The sequence below is a fragment of the Ranitomeya variabilis genome, chromosome 8 (genome assembly GCF_051348905.1).
Source record: "Ranitomeya variabilis isolate aRanVar5 chromosome 8, aRanVar5.hap1, whole genome shotgun sequence".
Classification (NCBI taxonomy): Eukaryota; Metazoa; Chordata; class Amphibia; order Anura; family Dendrobatidae; genus Ranitomeya; species Ranitomeya variabilis.
In genome coordinates, this window is record NC_135239.1 from 203702402 (window position 1) to 203728117 (window position 25716).

General features: G+C 47.5%; 2 protein-coding genes across 3 annotated transcripts; one reads left to right on the forward strand and one right to left on the reverse strand.

Annotated features, from left to right (window-relative positions):
- Positions 1-5327: 5327 nt before the first annotated feature.
- On the reverse strand, positions 5328-11483 carry TADA3 (transcriptional adaptor 3). Of its 2 annotated transcripts, none has more exons than XM_077276320.1 (9): positions 11322-11483; positions 10355-10577; positions 9731-9978; positions 9515-9620; positions 8900-9041; positions 8257-8360; positions 7020-7129; positions 6757-6942; positions 5328-5878 (listed from the first exon to the last, which is right to left on the reverse strand). In XM_077276320.1, exons 2-9 carry the CDS (start codon positions 10559-10561, stop codon positions 5686-5688), a joined length of 1296 nt encoding a protein of 431 aa, XP_077132435.1. In that variant the 5' UTR covers positions 10562-10577; positions 11322-11483; the 3' UTR covers positions 5328-5685. The 2 variants fall into 2 exon arrangements, with proteins under 2 accessions (XP_077132435.1, XP_077132437.1); XM_077276322.1 differs by lacking the exon at positions 11322-11483 and adding an exon at positions 11114-11247 and having other exon boundaries at positions 5384-5878.
- Positions 11484-12025: 542 nt separating this feature from the next.
- ARPC4 (actin related protein 2/3 complex subunit 4) lies at positions 12026-25716 on the forward strand. Its single transcript, XM_077276335.1, has 6 exons — positions 12026-12278; positions 19446-19564; positions 22151-22262; positions 22462-22557; positions 23100-23270; positions 24748-25716. The coding sequence occupies exons 1-6, from the start codon at positions 12189-12191 to the stop codon at positions 24751-24753; spliced, it is 594 nt and encodes a 197-aa protein (XP_077132450.1). The 5' UTR covers positions 12026-12188; the 3' UTR covers positions 24754-25716.

Sequence of the window (25716 nt, forward strand, 5' to 3'; positions counted from 1 at the left end):
ATCTTCCAGATGTGCCTTTTCTGGGGTGGCTGGGGGCAGATGTTTTTAGCCACGGGACCCTCTCCTGGCTATTAATATCTGCCCTCAGTCACTGGCTTTACCATTCTGGCGGAGAAAATTGCGCGGGAGCCCACGCCAATTTTTTCCGCCATTTAACCCTTTATTTTAGCAGCTACAGCGGCCAAATTTTGCACATACACACTACTAACATTAGTAGTGTGGAATATGCAAAAAAAAGGGGATATGAGATGGTTTACTGTATGTAACCATGTCTCATATCATGTCGGGTTTGTGCAGGAGAAATGAAAAGCCGGCAATTGAATTACCGGTTTTTCACATACAGGTCCTTCTCAAAAAATTAGCATATAGTGTTAAATTTCATTATTTACCATAATGTAATGATTACAATTAAACTTTCATATATTATAGATTCATTCTCCACCAACTGAAATTTGTCAGGTCTTTTATTGTTTTAATACTGATGATTTTGGCCTACAACTCCTGATAACCCAAAAAACCTGTCTCAATAAATTAGCATATTTCACCCGTCCAATCAAATAAAAGTGTTTTTTAATAACAAACAAAAAACCCATCAAATAATAATGTTTAGTTATGCACTCAATACTTGGTCGGGAATCCTTTGGCAGAAATGACTGCTTCAATGCGGCGTGGCATGGAGGCAATCAGCCTGTGACACTGCTGAGATGTTATGGAGGCCCAGGATGCTTCAATAGCGGCCTTAAGCTCATCCAGAGTGTTGGGTCTTGCGTCTCTCAACTTTCTCTTCACAATATCCCACAGATTCTCTATGGGGTTCAGGTCAGGAGAGTTGGCAGGCCAATTGAGCACAGTAATACCATGGTCAGTAAACCATTTACCAGTGGTTTTGGCACTGTGAGCAGGTGCCAGGTCGTGCTGAAAAATGAAATCTTCATCTCCATAAAGCATTTCAGCCGATGGAAGCATGAAGTGCTCCAAAATCTCCTGATAGCTAGCTGCATTGACCCTGCCCTTGATGAAACACAGTGGACCAACACCAGCAGCTGACATGGCACCCCACACCATCACTGACTGTGGGTACTTGACACTGGACTTCAGGCATTTTGGCATTTCCTTCTCCCCAGTCTTCCTCCAGACTCTGGCACCTTGATTTCCGAATGACATGCAAAATTTGCTTTCATCAGAAAAAAGTACTTGGGACCACTTAGCAACAGTCCAGTGCTGCTTCTCTGTAGCCCAGGTCAGGCGCTTCTGCCGCTGTTTCTGGTTCAGAAGTGGCTTTACCTGGGGAATGCGGCACCTGTAGCCCATTTCCTGCACACGCCTGTGCACGGTGGCTCTGGATGTTTCCACACCAGACTCAGTCCACTGCTTCCTCAGGTTCCCCAAGGTCTGGAATCGGTCCTTCTCCACAATCTTCCTCAGGGTCCGGTCACCTCTTCTCGTTGTACAGCGTTTTCTGCCACATTGTTTCCTTCCAACAGACTTACCATTGAGGTGCCTTGATACAGCACTCTGGGAACAGCCTATTTGTTGAGAAATTTCTTTCTGGGTCTTACCCTCTTGCTTGAGGGTGTCAATGATGGCCTTCTTGACATCTGTCAGGTCGCTAGTCTTACCCATGATGGGGGTTTTGAGTAATGAACCAGGCAGGGAGTTTTTAAAAGCCTCAGGTATCTTTTGCATGTGTTTAGAGTTAATTAGCTGATTCAGAAGATTAGGGTAATAGGTCGTTTAGAGAACCTTTTCTTGATATGCTAATTTATTGAGACAGGTTTTTTGGGTTATCAGGAGTTGTATGCCAAAATCATCAGTATTAAAACAATAAAAGACCTGACAAATTTCAGTTGGTGGATAATGAATCTATAATATATGAAAGTTTAATTGTAATCATTACATTATGGTAAATAATGAAATTTAACACTATATGCTAATTTTTTGAGAAGGACCTGTATATCGCGCTGAATGAAATATAAATACAGAATATATATATATGTGTCTCAATGACATATATATATATATATATATATATATATATATATATATATATATATACACTGTATATATGTTTTACCGAACATTTGAGCACATAAATCCATTAGATGTCGGTTTTGCAAGCCTGCGAGAAAATATCGCAGTACGGATGCCATACGGATTACATACGGAGGATGCCATGCGCAAAATACGCTGACACACCCTGCCTACGGATGACATACGGATCACTATTTTTGGAACATTTCTCCGTATTACGGCCGTAGTACGGCCGTATAATACGTGGCGTATTGTCTTACGCCAAGTGTGACCCCAGCCTAAAAGTGCCATCTACACAATAGTAACGTGAGTGCGCCCCCTGGTGGCAGATTCTGGAGGTTACATGCTGTCTGACACCGAAGAATATGATTATAAATGGCCGCCATCATCCTCTGGTGTATATGTTATGTACATCCACACTGCGGGTCCATATTATATCGTAGTACGTAATCATGGAGACGCTTCTCTCTGCAGAGGAGCTGCATACAGAAAACGGTAGCAAGGTCATGTCATTTTCCTTTCAAGTACATTATAAAAGTGCATATCCCCTTCACCTACACCCATGTGACATACGGTCACAGCTGTTCTGTCTGAGGTACACTAGTCTGCCTCTCTATTTTGCACAGACCTGTCCCATTCACCTATATTATCAGGTCTGCTGTGCTGTACAATACACTGCATCTCTATTCTGCACAGACCGGTCTCATTCACCTATATCATAAGACAAGCGATGGGATGACATGTGCAGACTGTGATCAGCGGTGTGGTGTCCCCCCATAGACCCCCACTCTCGGCACCACAGCCCCCTCCTTCTCTATATACCGTATTTACCTCCTGTACAGATAAACAATGAGACAATCCATAGGCAGAATTACAATAAAGCTGTATACACAGTACAGACCAAAAGTTTGGACACACCTTCTCATTTAAAGATTTTTGTGTATTTTCATGACTATGAACATTGTACATTCACACTAAAGGCATCAAAACTATGAATTAACACATGTGGAATTATATACTTAACAAAAAACTGTGAAACCACTGAAATTATGTCTTATATTCTAGGTTCTTCAAAGTAGCCACCTTTTGCTTTGATGACTGCTTTGCACACTCTTGGCATTCTCTTGATGAGCTTCAAGAGGTAGTCACCGGGAATGGTCTTCCAACAATCTTGAAGGAGTTCCCAGAGATGCTTAGCGCTTGTTGGCCCTTTTGCCTTCACTCTGCGGTCCAGCTCACCCCAAACCATCTCGATTGGGTTCAGGTCTGATGACTGTGGAGGCCAGGTCATCTGGCGTAGCACCCCATCACTCTCCTTCTTGGTCAAATAGCCCTTACACAGCCTGGAGGTGTGTTTGGGGTCATTGTCCTGTTGAAAAATTAATGGTGGTCCAACTAAACGCAAACCGGATGGAATATCATGCCGCTGCAAGATGCTGTGGTAGTCATGCTGGTTCAGTATGCCTTCAATTTTGAATAAATCCCCAACAGTGTCACCAGCAAAGCCCCCCCACACCATCACACCTCCTCCTCCATGCTTCACGGTGGGAACCAGGCATGTAGAGTCCGTCCGTTCACCTTTTCTGCGTCGTACAAAGACACGGTGGTTGGAACCAAAGATCTCAAATTTGGACTCATCAGACCAAAGCACAGATTTCCACTGGTCTAATGTCCATTCCTTGTGTTCTTTAGCCCAAACAAGTCTCTTCTGCTTCTTGCCTGTCCTTAGCAGTGGTTTCCTAGCAGCTATTTTACCATGAAGGCCTGCTGCACAAAGTCTCCTCTTACCAGTTGTTGTAGAAATGTGTCTGCTGCTAGAACCCTGTGTGGCATTGACCTGGTCTCTAATCTGAGCTGCTGTTAACCTGCGATTTCTGAGGCTGGTGACTCGGATAAACTTATCCTCAGAAGCAGAGGTGACTCTTGGTCTTCCTTTCCTGGGGCGGTCCTCATGTGAGCCAGTTTCTTTGTAGCGCTTGATGGTTTTTGCCACTGCACTTGGGGACGCTTTCAAAGTTTTCCCAATTTTTTGGACTGACTGACCTTCATTTCTTAAAGTAATGATGGACACTCGATTTTCTTTACTTAGAATTTGTATTATGGCAAGAAAAAAGCAGCTAAGGCTACTTTCACACTAGCGTCGGGCCGAGGTCACCGAAGCTAGCGGTCTCCGCCGCACAACGGGGGCAGTGGATGCATTTTTCCAGCGCATCCGCTGCCCCATTGTGAGGTGCGGGGAGGTGGGGGCGGAGTTCCGGCCGCGCATGCGCGGTCGGAAAAAGCGGACCGTCGGGAGCAAAAAACGTTACATGTAACGTTTTTTGCTCCCGGCGGACCGCCACAACACGGCGCAACCGTCTCACGACGGTTGCGACGTGTGGCAATCTGTCGCAATGCGTCGCTAATGTTAGTCAATGGAGAAAAAAAACGCATCCTGCAAGCAATTTTGCAGGATGTGTTTTTTCTGCAAAATGACGCATTGTGACGGATTGCAATTAACGCTAGTGTGAAAGTAGCCTTACAGTCTATTCAGTAGGACTATCAGCTGTGTATCCACCAGACTTCTGCTCAACACAACTGATGGTCCCAACCCCATTTATAAGGCAAGAAATCCCACTTATTAAACCTGACAGGGCACATCTGTGGAGTGAAGACCATTCCCGGGGACTACCTCTTGAAGCTCATCAAGAGAATGCCAAGAGTGTGCAAAGCAGTCATCAAAGCAAAAGGTGGCTACTTTGAAGAACCTAGAATATAAGACATAATTTCAGTTGTTTCACACTTTTTTGTTAAGTATATAATTCCACATGTGTTAATTCATAGTTTTGATGCCTTCGGTGTGAATGTACAATTTTCATAGTCATGAAAATACAGAAAAATCTTTAAATGAGAAGGTGCGTCCAAACTTTTGGTCTGTACTGTATACCGTATAATACAAGGACGACTCAGATGGGAAAGTGTTATAAAAAGAAAAAAGGGTCCTTATGTAGAATGGATGCTGGGACATCCATCCCAACCCTGGCCACTGTCAGGCACATAACTCCTGAGTACATGCACCTGACAGTGGGCACAGACACAGTGTGCACCTACCCTGACCCACGCAAAATACAGTCATTGTGGGCAGAAAATGTTCCAGTATAAATGCCAACAACATGCAGACTGCGTGTAGACCGAACGGTGCCATCACAGGGTCAATCGCTGCTCAGCACGATCCGTGCTTTAAGAGTCGCCAAAAGTAAATGTTTCTCAAAAAGTCATTTTTCTGCTGCAAATACTGAACGTGTGCACATAGCCTTAGACCATTACTTTTTTTTTTTTTTTTTACCTAAAAGTTCAGGTACTTTAAAGTGGACCACGTGTCAGACAAACCCCTTATCTGCCATAAATCACTTTATTTTTATCAATATCCTTTGAAAATATCTTCAGACGCAGGTCATTCTTAAAATAAAAAAAAACAAAACAAAAAAAACAAAACAAGAACAAACGAACATGAGCACAATAAAATAACTAAAAAAATACAACAAAACACTTGTAAAAAGTTCCTCCTTCTGAAAAAAAACAAAACAACAAAAAAAAGTGATAAACAGTTACACTTCCACAATGGCAGAGCGTCCGATCCTTCAAGTACACGCAGCGTTCTCGGGTCGTTCCTGGTCACCCATCCAGCAGTTTTAATATGCTTTCCCGTTCCTTCAGGGCCTTCCAAGCCTGGTCCTTCTCCTTTTTAGTCGGAGTCCTTTTTTTCTGCCGTGCGGCCATGATTTTTCGGAAAGCGTCCATGACCTCGTTGTCGGCCATGCGTACCCTGTGCCGCAGCTCCTGTTTGTTCATTTCTTCCTTTGCTAATCTGAAGGGAGAAATAATGGGATTAGGATTATTGCAGTTCATGTAAGGTGCAGAGACAGCGAGACTCTGCTGACAACTCGCAGCCACGTAATGGACGTGCCCCCCATTCTCCCTTCAGTAGTCACAGTAGGGTCCCCCCTTAAAATAATCTACTGATACCATGTACCTCCCCGGCATAAAATTATGGACAGCCGCTCTCCGATCCCTAGAAGCCACAACAGCTGCCGCCCCTAATTAGTCACAGCGTGCCCCTCAGCCCCTCATCACAAAAGTGCCCCTATAATAAAATAGCAAATTCTGCCCCCATAGACAATGGACAGACCCTCTCAGCTCCCCAGTACACAGAGCAGCAGCCACAGAATCCCCCATTAGTCAAAGCATTCCCTTCAGTAACGATAGTCGTAGATTGTGTCCCCATACTCCTTTTATTTTCCCAAAAAGCAGCCCCTTTAAAAGGTCCCTAGTAGTCATATCACTGCCCCCCGATGCATCAGGTGTCACTGCATCCTAATGTACTTTGAAAAGCCGAACAGCGACTGTTCACACATCGGGAGAGACCTGTCAGTCAAAGGGACCTGGGCGGGGAGAAGCTGCAGGGACCCGCCTCTTGGACTAGTCATCTGAGACACACAGTGCCCGGACATCTTTCCAAAGGAAAATGCTGCAGCGATTCAGAATGAACCATGCACGGCTGCAGTAATGCCGCCAGACTCCATGCTGCATAAATCAGATGACAGGTTGCCTTTAAGTGTCAGACTGACACGTACACTTAACCCCTCTTAGCAGCCTCCACTCAAGAAAGCCCCATAGCAAGAAACTATTGTCCGATAATTTGGAAAGAGACCATGAAGTGCCGGACTAACAGACTTAATCCATCACCTGAGCAGTTCTTGTTTCTTGGCCCGGTTGTGAGCGCTGAGAGCCTTCAGCTCGGCCTGTCTCTTGCGGAGCTCGGCCAAGACCTCATCTTCAGAGTCCTCCGCCGGCCGGTCCTCCGACTCCAGCAGACCCTGAGCTATCAGCTCTTCCTTAATTCGGACCTCCAACGACTTTGTGTGGGGGGCACTGAAAGAAACATTACCCAGGACCAATTACTACCATAAAGCAGTAAACGGCACCGAACAGAGGCCTGCGGCACGTACCTGAACGGCTTCATCTGGCTTCTGGGAGACGTGCTGGCTCCATCCGTTCCCGACTCCTTCCCGGATATCTCAGGAATTGGGGAGTCTTCAATGGGGGAAATGATGTTTTCCTGCAGCCCAGACACAGAGCAAAAATTTATAAAGAAGACCTCTAACCATCGTGTGATACCGCAGGGTAAAGGTGAGCGTACACATCATCAGCGACTCCTGACCCCACCACTATGGCGGGACTGGCCAGCCACACAAGTGTGGGGACCAGCCAGCCATTCAAGTGTGGGGACCAGCCACCCATACAAGTGTGGGGGACCGGCCAGCCATACAAGTGTGGGGGACCGGCCAGCCTTACAAGTGTCGGGGGACTGGCCAGCCATACAAGTGTCGGGGGACCAGCCAGCCATACAAGTGTGGGGGACCAGCCAGCCATACAAGTGTGGGGGACCAGCCAGCCATACAAGTGTGGGGGACCAGCCAGCCATACAAGTGTGGGGGACCAGCCAGCCAGCCAAGTGTCGGGGGCCAGCCAGCCATACCAGTGTGGGGACCAGCCATAAAAGTGTGGGGGACCGGCCAGCCATACAAGTGTGGGGACCGGCCAACCATACAAGTGTGGGGACCGGCCAACCATACAAGTGTGGGGACCGGCCAACCATACAAGTGTGGGGACCGGCCAACCATACAAGTGTGGGGACCGGCCAACCATACAAGTGTGGGGACCGGCCAACCATACAAGTGTGGGGACCGGCCAACCATACAAGTGTGGGGACCGGCCAACCATACAAGTGTGGGGACCGGCCAACCATACAAGTGTGGGGACCGGCCAACCATACAAGTGTGGGGACCGGCCAACCATACAAGTGTGGGGACCGGCCAGCCATACAACCATACAAGTGTGGGGGACCAGCCAGCCATACAACCATACAAGTGTGGGGACCGACCAGCCATACAAGTGTTGGGGACCGGCCGGCCGGCCAGCCATACAACCATACAGGTGTGGGGACCGGCCAGCCACACAAGCGTCGGGGACCGTCCAGCCATACAAGTGTGGGGGACCAGCCAGCCAGCCATACAAGCATCGGGGACCGGCCAGCCAGCCACACAAGTGACGGGCCGGGGAGGAGCTGTCTGATCCTTTATTCAGGTAGGAGCTGTCAACCTGACAAATGGCGCTCACCTTAAAATGTGTCAAAATTCTGTCATAGATCTCTAGCAAATAAATGAAAGGACAAAAGTCAATTACCTCAACTAGAGCCTGCAGGAGGCGCTGCGTCAGGTGCCCAAATGGGCAGCCGTCCTCAGGCTGGTCGTGCTGGGATTCTGACTTTTTTAGCATGGAGTCCACATCTACAAATAGCAAAGAGACAGTTACATGGCGTGACCACTAGGGGGAGATATGTAATGCTGGGAATATAGAGGCGTAGTTTATTTGCCTCTTCATGATCAGGCACTTTTGTCGTCCCCCCCCTCCAACAGCCATTCCATAGACATAACCGTATAAGAAACCCAAAACGTCTTGTTTTCTGCATAGTGAGCTGCTCGGCGCAGACTCAGATCCTGCACATCACGTTTGGAAGGGGTTAACTAGTTTTCTCTCCTTACACCCCCAGTAAAAGTGTTGGACTAGGCAGTCAGGAATCCATTTACCTGCAGCACCCACTACAGGGGAAATGTAGTATTACATGTGTAGTGTGGGCAGAGCAGAAACTGCACTGATTAACAGGAGCTGGCATGGGCGACTGTGACGACGTTAGCAAAAAAAAAACAAAAAACAGCTGCTGCAGCAAAGCTTCATCCTGCACTCCGTAAGAAGAAGTGGTCAGGATCTTTGCTGGATGTTGCGTCTGGGAGGATGGAGCTGGATCATCAGCTCAGGGGACTGCTACCTTTGGAGTCCAGCTCGGTTAGAGGTCCTTGAGGTCCTTTCTTCTTGTCTCCTGCCATAGACACCCGGGCTCCATCTTTCTGCTCCTCCTGCAAGTCCTCTTGCGCCCAACGCTGGGAGTAATGTTTCCCGAGAGGAGGAATCTGAAAGAAGAAGTGTCAGAGATCACCAAGATGAGCAGCAAGTACACCTGCCTCATCTGTCGCCTTCCATGCATCAATGTCTGCAATAATTTACTATGCACCAAGTACAGCGCCTTCAGGAGTCCTACAGCTGCCATGACACCTGAACGGTCACATCATGAGATCGCAGTGTGTGTATCACAGAGACCCCTCACTTGTACAGACCCCCAGACTTGTGCTAGTCCTAGAATACCTATCTAACACAAGTCTGGGGTCTGTACAGATGAGGGGTCTGCAGGGTCGGGTGGTCTGCATATATTATCCTGTATGTAGAGGATGATCGGACGTCTACTGATGAGCTAGCCTTCAGTATCAGATTGGTGGGGGTCCGACACCCGGCGTTATTGATGTTGGGGGCAGTAGTACAAGTTCTAGCAATGAGGAGGGCAGGAGGCTAGCTCTGTATGACGGAGGAGCGTGCAGCGTGATCGTACTTTGTAGTAGTCGGCCTCGTCCTCGGGCGTCTTCAGCAGATCCTCCAGGACCTTGATCTCTTCTGCGGTTATGTCTGCACAATACGGTTCAACAGACGCCCAAAATCTGAAACGCAACATGAGACGATGAGACCTATGCCCCTGTTCATCCTGAACATCCTGGTTCATGTTATGTTGGAAATGGCCAAAGACAGAAAATTCAGGGTTTTTCACTACCTGTTTGGGGCATCGTTTTTGGGTACTCTGGGAACATCCACCGGATCGTCTGTGAACTCGTACTCCTGGATTTTTGTCTGTAAGTTTCTGGATTTGGGTCTTCCCGGGCCGGTCCCGGAGGCGTGACTTACTTTACCTTCCAGCTTTGGCTTTTTGGGTTTGTGTTTTACGGGGGTCCCGGGTTCAAGCTCCTTTCCAAGCTTCAGAAACCTTCGGTCTCCTTTCTTATCCTGCCAGTCTGTGAGGATCTGGTGGAAAACGAGAAGAAGTCAGACACCGTCTCCTGGGCAGGCGACGGCGATCGTGTGCCCCGTCCGTACACAGTGATACCAGATAAAGCCGCGTTACCGAATATTTCTAGAAGAAACAAAAACAAGAATTATAAAGAAAGTGATCAGTAACTCTGTGCCGGCCGCATGCAAAGGGGCAAAAAGCCAGCTCAGCCTCTGCGCCTAGCCAAGCCCCTGCACCTAGCCAAGCCCCTGCACCTAGCCAAGCCCCTGCACCTAGCCTAGCCCCTGCACCTAGCCAAGCCCCTGCACCTAGCCAAGCCCCTGCACCTAGCCAAGCCCCTGCACCTAGCCAAGCCCCCGCACCTAGCCCAGCCCCCACTTTATTCCTTACCTGTGTCTCTGCCTCTAACACCCGCAGCCGGCGGCTGGCTGAGGACAGCAGGGTTTCTAGCTCCAGCTGCAGCGTGTCCAGCTCCTCAATGCCGATCCCATCGTCTTCCGACCGGGAGAGAACGGCCGTGTACCGGGGGCACAACTTCACGTGGTCCACCGACTTAAACTCGTGGAACTGCAACGGGCAATCTTTTAACTCACTCATGATGGCAACTGGTGAACTAAAGGGATAAAAAAGAAACGGATAATGAGGATCTACCCACATCCCATAATGCACAATGACCTGTGCCATCAATCACCACCACTGAAAAAATAAAGAGGGCGGCAAGTTGGTAATATTCAAGACCACTGCTTGCGGTCAGTGAATGACGAGTCAGTTACATCCTGATCTGACAGTTGGTTACAGTTGTCTCCAGTTTAGACCAAACACGGCTGCAACTCCAACTGTCCGCAGTGGCCAGCGCCTCCGCGATTCTGACCCCCCCCCAGTGCCGCCATCTCCCTGTGCATTGTCTCAGTGATTGGCTGCAGCGGTGAAGTGTGCTGTAATCGCGCCAGAGACTAGAGCAATGGAGGAGAGTCGGCGCAGGACCAGAGGACTACTTTCAAACCCTGCGATCCCCAGTAAAGTGAATGGATCCTGGACTTTATGATTCACAAACAGATCATGAAATGAAAAATAAAAAGTGCTGCCTTAAAGGGTTAAAAAAAAAACCATCCCCCCTGACTACAATTTGTGTAAATAAGTGCAACTTACTCGCCCTCCCCAGATCTGATGCTGCTCCCGGTCTGATTTTGTTCGCAACGCTGCAGCCAATCACTCCGTGATTGGCTGCAGCGCTGCTGACCGGGAGCATCCAATCAGATTGCAGCTCCGCTCTCCCACTGCCGCACTGATCCCCCAGTTTAGGACGCTCATTGCTGCACATGTCGGTCCATGCACCGGCACAATGCCGCCTACTCACCCTCATTCACAGCACGCCGCGGCCCGGCCCGCACTACGCCGCCATCACTGCTTGTCCCCGGTGCCGCCCCCCGCCGTCTCCTCGGTCTGTCTCCGCCTCTGAGCGCCCGGAGCCGGCAGGTGGCAGCGCAGAGCCGTCCGAGGCCCGTGTGCCAGTCCCCTCAATAACCGGGGCCGTGGAAGACACCATTTACTGGCGCCATGGGGGGGGGTCTAAACAGATAAAAGCGTATAAGTGAGGGAATGACTCCGCCGCTCAATGTAAATTATATATAAGAGCGAATTACATTGATCCCTGACTGTCAGCACCGGAGAGTGTGTAATTTCACCGCTGATTGTGTGAGAGATAAAATGGTACAGTCCAGCAACACCTCAGCGGGGGCGGGCTCGGAGTAAGACTGGTCCATAGCAGCTAAGGGGGGAGTCTGATTTCACGCCAATGCAACAGTCATTTAAAAATACGCATTACGTAATATTACATCCGTAACGTGCATTTAATGAAACGTATCCTATACAATTATATGTAAATATATGGTGAAATTATGAAAAGTGCTCAGTTTTTGTCCGATTAGGAAAATGATCACCCCTATTTATTTACGATGGTTTCCTCTTCATGCATTCCATATGTCCTAATATGGTGAGAAGCTTTAAAGACGCAACCATTGTCTCTGCAGAGGGTGGTACCGTCTCATATGTATCTGTCATTCCGAAACTGATCATAGAACCTCATGTAAACTATGAGGGTAGTAACATGTGACGGGGCAGGGGGAGACGTGATCACGGGCAGGGTGGGATTTGTATACGTTTGTGTAACGTGAAACCAGTATCTCGTCTTTTACACCCCCTATTTTAATAATGGTTTGGCCGGATGGCTGACTGTCTCTCTGAGAGGGGGGAAGCGACCGACTGCGCAGGTGCAGAGCTGTCACTTCCGCTATCGGGAGATACCGGAGCGATGGTGAGTGAGTCGGGGAGGTTCCCCGGGAGGTCACCGGCCGGGATGTGTGGACGGTGGTTACACGGCGGGGAGGTGTGGGGAGGAGCGGCCACAGTTCGGCCACTGTCGAGGACTGGGAGCGGCTCTGGGGAGGGTGAAGCAACCGGTGGAGGGCGGAGGCCGCCCGGGAAGGTGCACAGGTCCGCGCCGGAGCCTGCCCTGTGTTATCTCTGGAGAGTGCAGCGCCCTCTGCAGGTGTCCCCCAGCACTGCACAATACTAGGAGGCGGCTGCCCCGGCTCTCCTGGTTATATGGCGCCGGTCACACCATGCGATTCTCTGCGCCCCCATAGACCGCAGTGCAGGAGGGTCTTACCATTGGCCTCTATGGAGCAGTGTAAGGGCTGAATCTCCGCCTCATAAGGGTAAACTGTAGGGCACAGAATGGGGTCCTGGACGGAGCTGCAGTCTCTGGGGGGCAGCAGTAATGACGGGCTCAGCTGCTGCAGAACTTCATATAGGAACACAAGACCCTTCTTCTGGAGATCGATGGTGGTCTCGGTTATATCCTAGAAGTCAGAACTTAGAAATGTGTTTGTTTTTTAGTTTCAGGAAAAAACCTTGTTTCCTATTTGCAAAAGAAACAAACTGCTTTACTCGCCCTCCCCGTGTCCGGTGCGGAGTCTCTGCCGCTGCTCCTGGTGTCTGCGGGCTGCAGGGCGTGCGTCACCTCAGGCAGAGCCGCTGAGCTCACTGACTGGCTGCAGGGCTACCGTCACCTCGGGCAGAGCCGCCGAGCTCACTGACTGGCTGCAGGGCTACCGTCACCTCGGGCAGAGCGGCCGAGATCACTGACTGGCTGCAGGGCTACCGTCACCTCGGGCAGAGCGGCCGAGATCACTGACTGGCTGCAGGGGTATTGTCACCTCGGGCAGAGCCACCGAGCTCACTGACTGGCTGCAGGGCTACTGCCACCTCGGGCAGAGCTGCTGAGCTCACTGGTTGTCTGCAGCGCTGTTGACATGGTGTAAGCGCTGCAGACAATAACAGACACCAGTAGCAGCGGTGGACCCCAGTAACGTGAGTAGAGACGTTTAAAAAAAAAATATATATATATATATATATATATATATATATATATATATATATATAGCGCATCTGGAGGAACAAGGTTTTTCCAAAAAAACAAACTCCCTCTAATGGGTACCGTCTCACAGTGGCACTTTGGTCGCTACGACGGCGCGATCCGTGACGTTCCAGCGATATCCATACGATATCGCAGTGTCTGACACGCAGCAGCGATCAGGGACCCTGCTGAGAATCGTACGTCGTAGCAGATCGTTTGGAGCTTTCTTTCGTCGCTGGATCTCCCGCTGTCATCGCTGGATCGTTGTGTGTGACAGCGATCCAGCGATGCGTTCGCTTGTAACCAGGGTAAACATCGGGTTACTAAGCGCAGGGCCGCGCTTAGTAACCCGATGTTTACCCTGGTTACCATCGTAAATGTAAAAAAAAAAAAACCGTACATACTCACATTCCGGTGTCCGTCAGGTCCCTTGCCGTCTGCTTCCCGCACTGACTGCCGGCCGGAAAGTAAAAGCAGAGCGCAGCGGTGACGTCACCGCTGTGCTCTGCTTTCACTTTACAGCCGGCACTCAGTCAGTGCGGGAAGCAGACGGCAAGGGACCTGACGGACACCGGAATGTGAGTATGTACGGTTTTTTTTTTTTTACATTTACGATGGTAACCAGGGTAAACATCGGGTTACTAAGCGCGGCCCTGCGCTTAGTAACCCGATGTTTACCCTGGTTACCCGGGGCCTTCAGCATCGTTGGTCGCTGGAGAGCTGTCTGTGTGACAGCTCTCCAGCGACCACACAACGACTTACCAACGATCACGGCCAGGTCGTATCGCTGGTCGTGATCTTTGGTAAATCGTTTTGTGTAACGGTACCCTAAGTCAGTCCTTAATCCTCTTCTAATATAATCCTGTTTGGCCTGATAAAGCTGAGGCAGAGCTCGGACCCTCTGTGATCTGCAAGTTAGGGGGTAGGGGATTTCTTACTGATCGCTGGAGGTCCGGGCACTGTGCTCGTCGGCAGCCTCATACACAAAAAATGGCGCTGAGGACCAGTGTGTATCTGCACTGCATACAAGCCTGGGCTGTGCAGACCCCAGCGATCAGCAAGGTGTCCTACGGATAGTCATACATCCCATGTGTCCTACGGATAGTCATGCATCCCATGTGTCCTACGGATAGTCGTACATCCCATGTGTCCTACGGATAGTCGTACATCCCATGTGTCCTACGGATAGTCGTACATCCCATGTGTCCTACGGATAGTCGTACATCCCATGTGTCCTACGGATAGTCATACATCCCATGTGTCCTACGGATAGTCATACATCCCATGTGTCCTACGGATAGTCGTACATCCCATGTGTCCTACGGATAGTCAGACATCCCGTGTGTCCTACGGATAGTCATACATCCCATGTGTCCTACGGATAGTCAGACATCCCGTGTGTCCTACGGATAGTCATACATCCCATGTGTCCTACGGATAGTCGTACATCCCATGTGTCCTACGGATAGTCGTACATCCCATGTGTCCTACGGATAGTCGTACATCCCATGTGTCCTACGGATAGTCGTACATCCCATGTGTCCTACGGATAGTCGTACATCCCATGTGTCCTACGGATAGTCGTACATCCCATGTGTCCTACGGATAGTCGTACATCCCATGTGTCCTACGGATAGTCGTACATCCCATGTGTCCTACGGATAGTCGTACATCCCATGTGTCCTACGGGTAGTCGGACATCCCATGTGTCCTACGGGTAGTCGGACATCCCATGTGTCCTACGGGTAGTCGGACATCCCATGTGTCCTACGGGTAGTCAGACATCCCATGTGTCCTACGGGTAGTCAGACATCCCATGTGTCCTACGGGTAGTCAGACATCCCATGTGTCCTACGGGTAGTCAGACATCCCATGTGTCCTACGGGTAGTCAGACATCCCATGTGTCCTACGGGTAGTCAGACATCCCATGTGTCCCACGGGTAGTCAGACATCCCATGTGTCCCACGGGTAGTCAGACATCCCATGTGTCCCACGGGTAGTCAGACATCCCATGTGTCCTCTGTTGTGGCCGGATTTCTTTTTCTCCCAGTGTGCGCCGTCATCACTCATGATCTGCACACAGAACAGGTAGACAGCGCAATCCTCTGGTGATGTAGGGCAAGGAATTGTGGGAATTGTAGTTTTGAGGTCTTAAAACTTTTTGGGGCACTTTGAAAGTAGAAGTGATGCCCTTTCGGCCCGTCATCTCTTGTCTCGTTAGTCTGAGGGCAGATCTCGCACTTGTTTGCATCCAGAGGGAGAAATCTGACATAGACCTAATGTTTCCCATCGCTGAGAGTTGCTACAAGTGTAGACAATGCCCTGCACATTGCAACAAAGTATCCTGGTCAGGAGGCCTCTGTGCTACTCATCTGTTTGGTTTGTTGACACTTGATACATTGTCTAGACACCATATTTTAGTGCTAATAATCTTCTAGATGCAAACATGCTTCTATTCACTGGCAGCAAGCATGTAGCCTCAAAATGGCAATAAATGAGGAAGAAGGGTTGCATAAAGCTTGCCACAGTCCTGCATGCAGCAAAATATCTCTTGTACTTGCAGTAAAAATGTGAAATTATCCTTAAATGGGTATTCTGATCTTATAAAGGGATGGTATATTGAAGGGATGGGTGGGCTCCAACTTCTGGACCCCACTGATCCTGAGAATGAAGGGGACTTGGCACCGCAGCGCCTTTTTCTGGCCGTGCTGGGAATTGCAGCTGGTCCCCTCACTAGATTTAGGCTATGTGCACACGTCAGGATTTCTGGCAGAAATTTTCCTGACAAAAAAGGGAAATTTCTGCCAGAAATCCGCATGTGTTTTTACCGTGTTTTTTTGTTCGTTTTTTCCTAATGCATAGAATAGCGGGAAAAACGCGAAAAAAACGCAAAATTAATGAACATGCTGCTTTTTTTACCGCTATGCTTTTTTTTCGGGGAAAAAAAACGCACCATGTGCACAAAACATGCAGAATGCATTCTAAATGATAGGATGCATAATGTATGCAGTTTTAATGAGTTTTCATAGCGTTTTTACTGAACGTGTGCACATACCCTTAGGCTATGCTGCAGTTCACCTGTCCGGGAGGTGGGTGGTCCCACCCGTCACCCATCCTGGCAATATACCAACCCGACTTTGATGTGACTGATCCCGTGGATTATTGATGGCGCAGCTTTCTTATTTGTGTCTCCAATCAGTCAGATCATCAGTTGTAGTCCTTAAAGGCATCGTATTAGCGTATAAGGTTAGATTTAAAGGGATAGAAGATGGGAATACTATCTATTCGATATGTGACAATCTGATCTCTAGGACCTCCTACAATCCTGTAATTAAAGAGGTGCTAGGTCCCTTACTATGTGCTCTGCTGCCCCTGTACAGCCAGGTGGTCAGGAGCGCTGCTCTGGAGGGAAAGCTTAGACACAGCGATAAATTAGCTCTGTGGCTCTTTTATTTTCATGGTTGGTGGGGTTAGTCATAAAGTGATAATTTTGCTAGTTGGGAATATTCTTTTATAGGGATATTGCTTATGTAGCACCAGCAAAAAAATAAAAATAAATTAAGGGGAACTGAAGACCCCCTCCCGTTCTCCTTGGTAATGCACATCCTGAAGTCCTGATGCTTTCCTGCACGCTCGGCCTCTGCTCTATATTCTGGGGAGGTGTCTGTGGGTTTGCAGCAGATGGTATTCCTGCTGTGTCTGGGCTTGTCACATGCCCGGGAGCAAAACTTCGGAAGTTTATCTTCGTCAGTGCACGTGGGGTTGGTTTGTGAATTCCTCTGTCACCCTCTCGCTCGCCCCCAGCTGATTTGTATGGTTGCATTTGCCTCAGTTGTGGTTTAGGTGTTGCTCGCCTTTAGCTTCTTTGGTCCTGGAATTGAAGTGCTGCCTCATTTCCTGTGCTCCAGTCACACCAAGAGCAGCATTCTGAATTCTGATCTCCTCTCTCGCGGCCGCTCCTTGCTGGGTTGTCCAGCATACCGGCCAGTCTGAGGACCGCGCTCATCTTCTCCTTACCAGTCGGTCATCGGCTTGATCTGTGGACTTTTTTTTTTTTTTCTTTTCCTTTTTTTTCCATTTTGTAACATGGAAATAAATTGAAAGAAGAAAAAAAAATCTCATTCCAGCTGGAATAATTGCGCTCCAGAAATAGAAGCGCGCGGTCACATCGCTGCTGCGCCGAGCAGTCGACTTTCTGGGAAGATGCCTCTTTGTGCTGCCATATAATGATCTCTGCAGGGAAGTATTACAGGAGCCTTTAAACCAATATTTTTTTCCTCCTTTGTACATTAGGCAGCTAATTGCAAGCTATTGTTCTCTGTTATCAGCTATGTTATGTTTCCAGGGTCGGCTGATAACGCTCCTGCACTTAATAATCTGGTGATTGGGTGATTATCACACACAAAATACTAGAGGGAAGCATTCTCCAATTTACGTATTTTCCAGCTGTTGCAAAACTACTACTCCCAGCATGCTATTGCTGCTGTGGGCTGTCAGTGCATGCTGAGAGTTGTAGTTTGGTTGGCAACTCAACTTTATATTTTAGCGGCCCATCTGACGTCCATTGGTTCCCAGTGAGAATATGGAGTGGATTTTGAAGTAGAGAACAACTCACAACTGCCGTCTGCTAGGGCTTGCTGGGAGTTGTAGTTTTACAACAAATGACCGTTTGCTTTCCATTTTAGGGGCTGCATCGACCACCCCTGGATCCAGGCTGACGAAAGTAGTGATAATGTGTAATAGATATTGGTAGTGATAATCCACTCTTCTGGTGGGCACTGAGACCCCCTGGCTCCTGGGATTAGATAGTTGCTGACTGTGCTGCCTTGTAACGATTCTCCTGCCTCCGTTGACGTCATATCAACAGAACCGTTTCTTCTGACGTGACACAACAAGTAGGAGCTGTCCATCATGGAGAAGCCCTCGCAGGGCAGCACAGGTAGTTGGCAACTACTTGCCAATAAATGCTCAGCCCCATAGGGAAAAAAAACCTTCTGGATAACCCCTTTAACCTTAGAGCATGGACCAGGAGGTCAACTCTGCCACAATTATTGATTATGCACTGTGCATAGGCAGAAAGCTGTGAAACAGTATTGTAGAATCTGTATTGTAGGTTCAGCATTCAGAGATCAAATCAGTGATTGCATCAAAGCTGCAGCAAGCCGCCCAATAAGTGATATCTTACTGGAATCAGGGTCTCTGCCTCTACATCATGCTGCTCTCAGGAGTAGGAAAAACATGGTGACACATTCGGTTCAAAGGAAGCGATCAGATGCTCACCACTTCCAGCGACCGGCAGATGTATCTGGGATAAACAGCGTAATATTCTGAATTCTGTTTGTGGGGGGATCCCTTCCATGGTGGTGGTCTGTTTGGTAAATCTGCCTAATTACAGAAAGCTTTGGGGTTGCGGATGGATCACTACATGGCCGCACAGATTTTGTTCGGAGTGATTAGTGCCGCCATATCTTCTACAGATTGCCCCAGATGTTCAGTCCTTTAGGGTTAGGAATACAGGTGCTTTTCACAAAATATATAATCAAAAAAGTGAATTTATTTCAGTTTTTCAATACAAAAAGTGAAACTCCGATATTATATAGAGTCATTACACACAGAGGGATCTATATACGTATAAATTACGGTAACTTTTTGGTGATATTCTAATTTAGTGAGCAGCACCTGTATGTATGATCGTAGGGATCAGCAGACAGTGATCCCTCCAGCACCGACAATGTAGGCGTGAGCCGCTAATAAGTAACCACCGCTGATTGTGCCTCGTTTTCCTGCCAGAAAGTTAATTGATCTGTTGACTTGTGAGATTCCCGGCCGGGCGCGTCCCGTGGATGTGTATGGTAACTCCCATCATCTCAGAAGATAATGCTGCTCTTATGTGAGAAATGGAGAAGCCGAGATTCTCAGGATGGTGTCTGACATCTTTAGTTTTCATTGTGCAGATGACGAAATCTGATGTTATTTAGTGACCGTGCCGCTTCCTTTTCTGAGCGACTACCATTTCAGCAGACGCGGCCACCGTAGACTCATGATGTTCCTTCTCTTCCCAGTCTGCCACACTTCGCCCGTACCTCAACACGGTCCGCGCCACCTTACAGGCGGCGATGTGTCTGGAAAACTTCTCCTCGCAGGTGGTGGAAAGACATAACAAACCCGAAGTGGAAGTCAGGTAAGAAACGGCAACACCGGCCGCACCTACGGATAGTAGAGTCTACCAGGGTTTATAGATGGACTTTCATATGCCTGATCTTTATTAGTAGATGAGCCATCACCAAAGACAGTAACTACAGTGGGATGTGAAAGTTTGGGCACCCCTGGTCAAAAACACTGTTGTTGTGAACAGTTAAGCAAGTTGAAGATGAAATGATCTTTAAAAGGCCTAGAGTTGAAGATGACACATTTCCTTTTGTATTTTAGGCAAAAAAAATATATATTTTCATCTTTTATCCTTTAAAAATTACAAAAAGGAAAATTGGCCGATGCAAACGCTTCGGCACCCTGCGTCGTTAGTACTTAGTGGCGCCCCCTTTTTCACGTATCACAGCTTGTAAACGCTTTTTGTAGCCAGACAAGAGTCTTATAATTCTTGTTTGAGGAATTTTCATCCATTTTTCCTTGGGGAATTCTTCCAGTTCTGTGAGATTCTTGGGTCGTCTTCCATCCTCTGCTATTTTGAGGTCTAGCCACAGATTTTCAATGATGATCAGATCAGGTGACTGTGGGGGCCATTGTAAAACCTTCAGCTTGCGCCTTTTGACGTCGTCATTTGTGGATTTTGACGTGTCTTTTGGATCATTATCCATTGGTAGAAGCCATCCTCTTCCTCTTTTCACCTTCAGCTTTTTTACAGATGGTGTTATGTTTGCATCAAGAATTTGTTGAAATTTAATTGAATCCATTCTTCCCTCTACCCCGTGAAATGTTCTTCGTGTAATTGGCTGCAACACAACCCGATACAAAATTGATCCACCCCCCATGCTTAATGGTTGGCGACATATTCTTTTCCTGAAATTCTGTGCCCTTTTTTTTTTTTTTTTTTTACACACGTACCTTTGTGGCCAGAGTTATAGTTTATCCTCATTGGTCCACAGGATTTGTTTCCAAAATGCATCAGGCTTATTTAGATGTTCTTTTGCATACGTCTGATGCTGAATTTAATGGTGAGGATGCAGGAGAGGTTTTCTTCTGATGACTCTTTCATGAAGTCCGTATTTGTGCAGGTGTCTCGGAACAGGAGAACAATGTTCCACAACACCAGACTCTGCTAAATGTTTCTGAAGGTCTTTTGCAGTCAAGCGGGGATTCTGATTTGCCTCTCTAGCAATCCTATGAGCAGCTCTCACTGAAATTTTGCTTGGTCTTCCGGACTTTATCTTGACCTCCACTGTTCCTGTAACTGCCATTTCTTAATTGCATTTCAAACTAAGGAAACGGCAACTTGAAAACGCTTTGCTGTCTTCTTCTTATAGCTTTGTGGGCCTCTACCATTTCCATTTTCAGAGTGCTAGACAGCTGCTTAGAAGAACCCATGGCTGCTATTTTTTGGCACGAGGTTGGAGGAGGCTGGGTTTTTATAAAGCTGGAAATTTTCATCACCTGGCCTTTCGTAAAGATGATAGTGAAAAAGCCATAACCCTAACAGGCTAATTAAGTTCTGAAATCTTGGTCAAAGTTATCTGAGCACCTAAATCTCCAGGAGTGCCCAAACTTTTGCATTAGCCCATCTCCGTTTCTGTAACTTTTAAAATGTAAAAAACTACATTTATTTATTTTGGTTAAAATACAAAAGGAAATGTGTCATCTTTAACTTTACGCCTTTTACAGATCACTTTATGTTCAACTGGCTTAACTGTTCACAATAACAGTAATAATAGTAAATTTACCAGGGGTGCCTAAACTTTTACATGCTACTGCATAGGGACGGTTATACTGGCATTTTAATACGTTGATCCCCAGTGATTAAGAAAAAGCATCCTAATGAGCGCTCGTTAGGCCAATTAGTGTCTAAGTAAAGCTGCAAATGTTATTACATTTTTATTAAATAAATGAGCCGATGTTCTGTGAGTTTCACAAACGCTGCGGATTTACTACAATTCTTACCCAAAAAATTAGCACTGTGTGTGAACACCGACTACAAGGTTCTTATTTTTTTTATTTAATGACTTAATGTGGGGGTCCAGTTTGGGAGACCGAGAGCAGAGACCCTCTGTTTTGGAGGCCCACCAGGACATGAAAAATAAGGCCCATTGATCTCAGTGGGCGCCCCCCGCGGTCACATGGCGGAGGACCCTCTGTACGGTTCGTGCCACCTCTTTCGGGCGAGGCACCTGGCGGGACGCGTCCGATAATGACGGCAATTGCCATGTAATAAATCACTGCCGCTCCTCCTACGGATTTGTTTCTGAAAAGAACCCAAATGTTCTCGGAACAGATGACGGCTTGTTGCCACGGAAACGGCGACGTGAAGCCTTTTTTTTTTTTTTTTGGAATAGGGAACCTTTGGAGACTTTTAAAGGGGAAGTGCCTAAGAGCAAAATTACCCCTAGATTGAGGGAAGCCATAGAAGATGAGGGTTGAATGCCGTTCAGTCTTTCCCCGCATGGCAGCGCACAGCCGTCCAGGTGTGTTCATGTGAATGGGGCCCAGTGTAGTTCCCCTGCACCTTTGTGACCGAGTGAAGAGACTGACAGGCCGCAGCGGTACGCCAGCAGCGCACTTCCTCCTCCGTGCTTAGGATCTCCATATTCTTTTGCAGGAGTAGTAAAGAACTGCTCTTACAGCCGGTTGTCATCAGCAGGAACGAGAAGGAGAAGGTGTTGATCGAGGGATCCATTAACTCCGTGCGTGTCAGCATCGCAGTCAAACAGGTCAGTTGTCGGACAGGTAGTCGGCTCTTCAACTACAACTCCCAGCGTGGTCGGGGAGAGACAGATTTCTAGCGATACCCGCTGGGTGACCGTTATAACTATTATGCGGCTACCACATAACTCTGATGGGCTAATTCCTGGACCTTCCTGCTCATTAATCAGAAAAACACAGATAACAAGTTTCCTCCTCTCTTTTTAGGCCGATGAAATTGAAAAGATTTTATGTCACAAATTCATGCGCTTCATGATGATGAGAGCGGAAAATTTCTTTATCCTTCGCAGAAAGCCAGTAGAGGTGAGTGATAATTGGCCGGATCGTAGCGGGATCATTCTTACGGGACAATGGTACGTGTTACTAGTTATGGCATCGGTGAGACGGACGTGAAACTCTGTCCAAGCACGGACCTCAGTGTACAGACTGTCCGCGGGTCCCCCGACCTGAACGAGACACTTAAGTGGCATGTATGGGGCTGTAGCGTTCGGGTCAGGAGACCCGTGCACGGTCCGAAGGGGCTGTAGCGTTCGGGTCAGGAGACCCGCGCACGGTCCGAAGGGGCTGTAGCGTTCATCCATTGGGTATGTGATGGGTTATGGCTAGAGTACCCCTTTAGGTCCAGTGCGGTTCATGTTCCTGGATGCTGCTGCTCACATGTAAGATTTTCCGCCGTCGTCGGTGTGAATCCAGGCTATGCGGCTTCTGCCGGGTCCGATCCTTAATCGCTGCCTGATGCGTGGGTGTAATTGGCGTTCCCTTTAGCAAGAGCGTGTATCGACACCCCTCTGATCTGCAGCTATGTGCAAAGATCTGTTCTTTTATCTTGTGCTTTTTGTTCCCAGGGCTACGACATCAGCTTCCTGATCACAAACTTCCACACAGAGCAGATGTACAAACACAAGCTGGTGGACTTTGTCATTCATTTTATGGAGGAGATCGACAAGGAGATCAGTGAAATGAAGCTGTCAGTCAACGCTAGAGCCCGTATCGTAGCCGAGGAATTCCTAAAAAATGTAAGGACACTCGCCGCGCAATACGTCAGGGTGGATTCCTGTACCGCAAGGTTACAGCCTCCCCCTGTATAAAAATGGCCTGATCTGATTGGCCGCTGAGACCCCAAAGATAAGGGGGGGGGGTCTGTGTTCAGTTGAGGTGGTCTCGCCATGTGTAGTCACTTTCACATCGAACTTTAAAGTAGTTATAAAGCTCCCCGCACTCCCACATAAAAAGTGAGCAATGCCGATGACGTTGCCTGTCAAGACACGACCGCGATCCCTGCAGATCATATATGGTGTGCACAGGCGTTGTGGGGTCAGATTATTGCCCCCTCATTGTCATTGCGGAAGTGATCGGCGTCTGATAGCCCTTTATTGGGACTTGGGTAAACCACTTCATCTACTAACAGTGGGTACCATCCAGATTGGAGAATGGGACACCTATAACAGTCACCCAGCAATTGTTCTCTACCTTAAAGAGGGTTTCCAGGCAAAATACACATTTCTGCAGGTGCCTGACTGTGTCCAATATGCTCACTGTCAGGATTCGTCTCTTTTTTTCTGTTCAAGCCTGAATATCAGCCGACCGCTCCTAAGCAATTTATAGATTTCCAATCACATGCTGAGCAGTTTCTCATACACTTCTCTCAAAAAAAAAACAGGAAAAAAGTAAGAAGTGTTGAAGGCTCGTGGCTGCTAGCATCCAAATCGCTTGCAAGCGGTTACGTGACGACGGCTCAACAAGACAAACAGAGCCCAATCCTGACAGTGTGCAACTTGCACTGAGATAAAGACACTGCAGAAATTTGTTTTGCCTGAAAAACCCTTTTAAATCCAGATGGGTTCTAAGTATTGTGGATTTTACCTACAGATTTGTGCAGCTAAAATCCACGGTGATTACAGTAGCAGGCAATTGGATGAGAGTTTACATATCTTAAACAACTGCTGCGGTACTTTTCCATATGGATATTGACCTGCGGTGCAAATATTCCGACCCGCAGCACGGCACCTTCTGTTTTTGGTCTCATACTAGAAGAGTTAAAATCCTCAGAAAAATCTGTTTTTTCACATTAAATTTTTTTTTTGTTTTCTCTCGGTCTTCCAATGGCCATACTTTTTTTTTTTTTTTAAATCATAATTTTATTTATATTCAGAGAATATATATAATTATAATCTTGGTTTGTGTTTCCATTTTTCAAGTACAGTGACATACAGGGCTTGTTTTTTATATCGCAAACTGAATATTTTTTTATTTTTTTTATACCAATTTTCAGTGCAGCCACCACTAGAGGGAGCCCAGGAGCTTGCTGTATACAGTGCGCTTTCTAAAATAGTCTGTATGCAGAAAGCTCCAGAGCTCCCTCTAGTGGTAACTGCAGCTCAGCAGCAACTAGGCAGATTGCCTTAAAAGAACCGTTGTCCCGTGACCTGTCTGTACACCAAGTTCTGGTTCATATACTGCCCTAACTATTGTCCTTTTATCTCTTTGTTGCAGTTTTAAAGAGCGGTTTTGGACAGCGGATGTGACTCCCTCGTTTTACTCCTGGATCTCTGCATCACTGCCCAGCGTGGCGGGGAATAAAAGGGCGGAGGGAGGGGGCTTGCATTTAGGTGCAGAATTAAGGAAATGGTGAATGTCTGTCAGGTAGACCTCAGGGGGAAATGTACATGGCATGTACCTTCATTCCAAATTCCCCCACAGGATGGGACAGAATATTTTTTATTGTTATTTTGAGAGAAGATTTATGTGCTTGTCTGAACCTGTAATTTTTTTTCTTTTTTTTTCCTTTTTTTATTACTGTTTTAGATTTCTTTTTTTTTTTTTTTTTTTTTTTTTCTTTCTGCAGTTTCTATATAAAGGTCACTTTTAAAGTGATTTTCAATAAGTGCCCAAAACTGGAACCTTCAGTGGCACTGAAGGTGTTATTCTCGAGTGCATTACCGGCTCTCGCCCTCCTTCTTTCCATTCCTCTCTCCCCTAAATCTTTTTTTTCTTGTGGGGGAGGGGTGAAGCAAAGTTGACCAAGGATTTGAGGGCACAATACACCGCCTGGTGCGTGTATTGTAAGCTGCAGGCGTTCCTACTGCCCTAAGACAAGCCTGGCAGCGAGACGGTTCATGGTTGTGGACAACACCTACATACGGCAGCCATCCTATCCAGAGGTACTGTAAGGCTTCCCGTACTGGCCGGCCTCATCGCAAGATCGTGAGCCCGCAGCTTCAACACGTCAGGAAGCTTCTCGTGTAGATTTGCACTCCATATGGACTTATGCCAAACCACAAGGTTCATCTAATGACAGTGGAAATGAGTTTTAAGAGCACTTGTCTCCTCTCCCCACCACCTGCATCTTCAGAATTGGCAATCTTCAGAAAGTACAAAAAAAATTCATATTCTGTATCTTCTGCTTTTTTTGCACTTAATGTAGATTTTTCTTATTCAAAAATAAAGCCTTTTTGTCCTGTC

Coding starts and splice junctions, on each gene's coding strand:
- ARPC4 (XM_077276335.1), top strand. CDS start 12,189: ATGGCTGACTGTCTCTCTGAGAGGGGGGAAGCGACCGACTGCGCAGGT. Junction 22,263..22,461: donor TCAGCATCGCAGTCAAACAG/GTCAGTTGTCGG, acceptor CTCTCTTTTTAG/GCCGATGAAATTGAAAAGAT. Junction 22,558..23,099: donor TTCGCAGAAAGCCAGTAGAG/GTGAGTGATAAT, acceptor TTTTGTTCCCAG/GGCTACGACATCAGCTTCCT.
- TADA3 (XM_077276320.1), bottom strand. CDS start 10,561: ATGAGTGAGTTAAAAGATTGCCCGTTGCAGTTCCACGAGTTTAAGTCG. Junction 9,979..10,354: donor TGTTAGAGGCAGAGACACAG/GTAAGGAATAAA, acceptor GTTTTCCACCAG/ATCCTCACAGACTGGCAGGA. Junction 8,361..8,899: donor AACCGAGCTGGACTCCAAAG/GTAGCAGTCCCC, acceptor TGCTATTTGTAG/ATGTGGACTCCATGCTAAAA.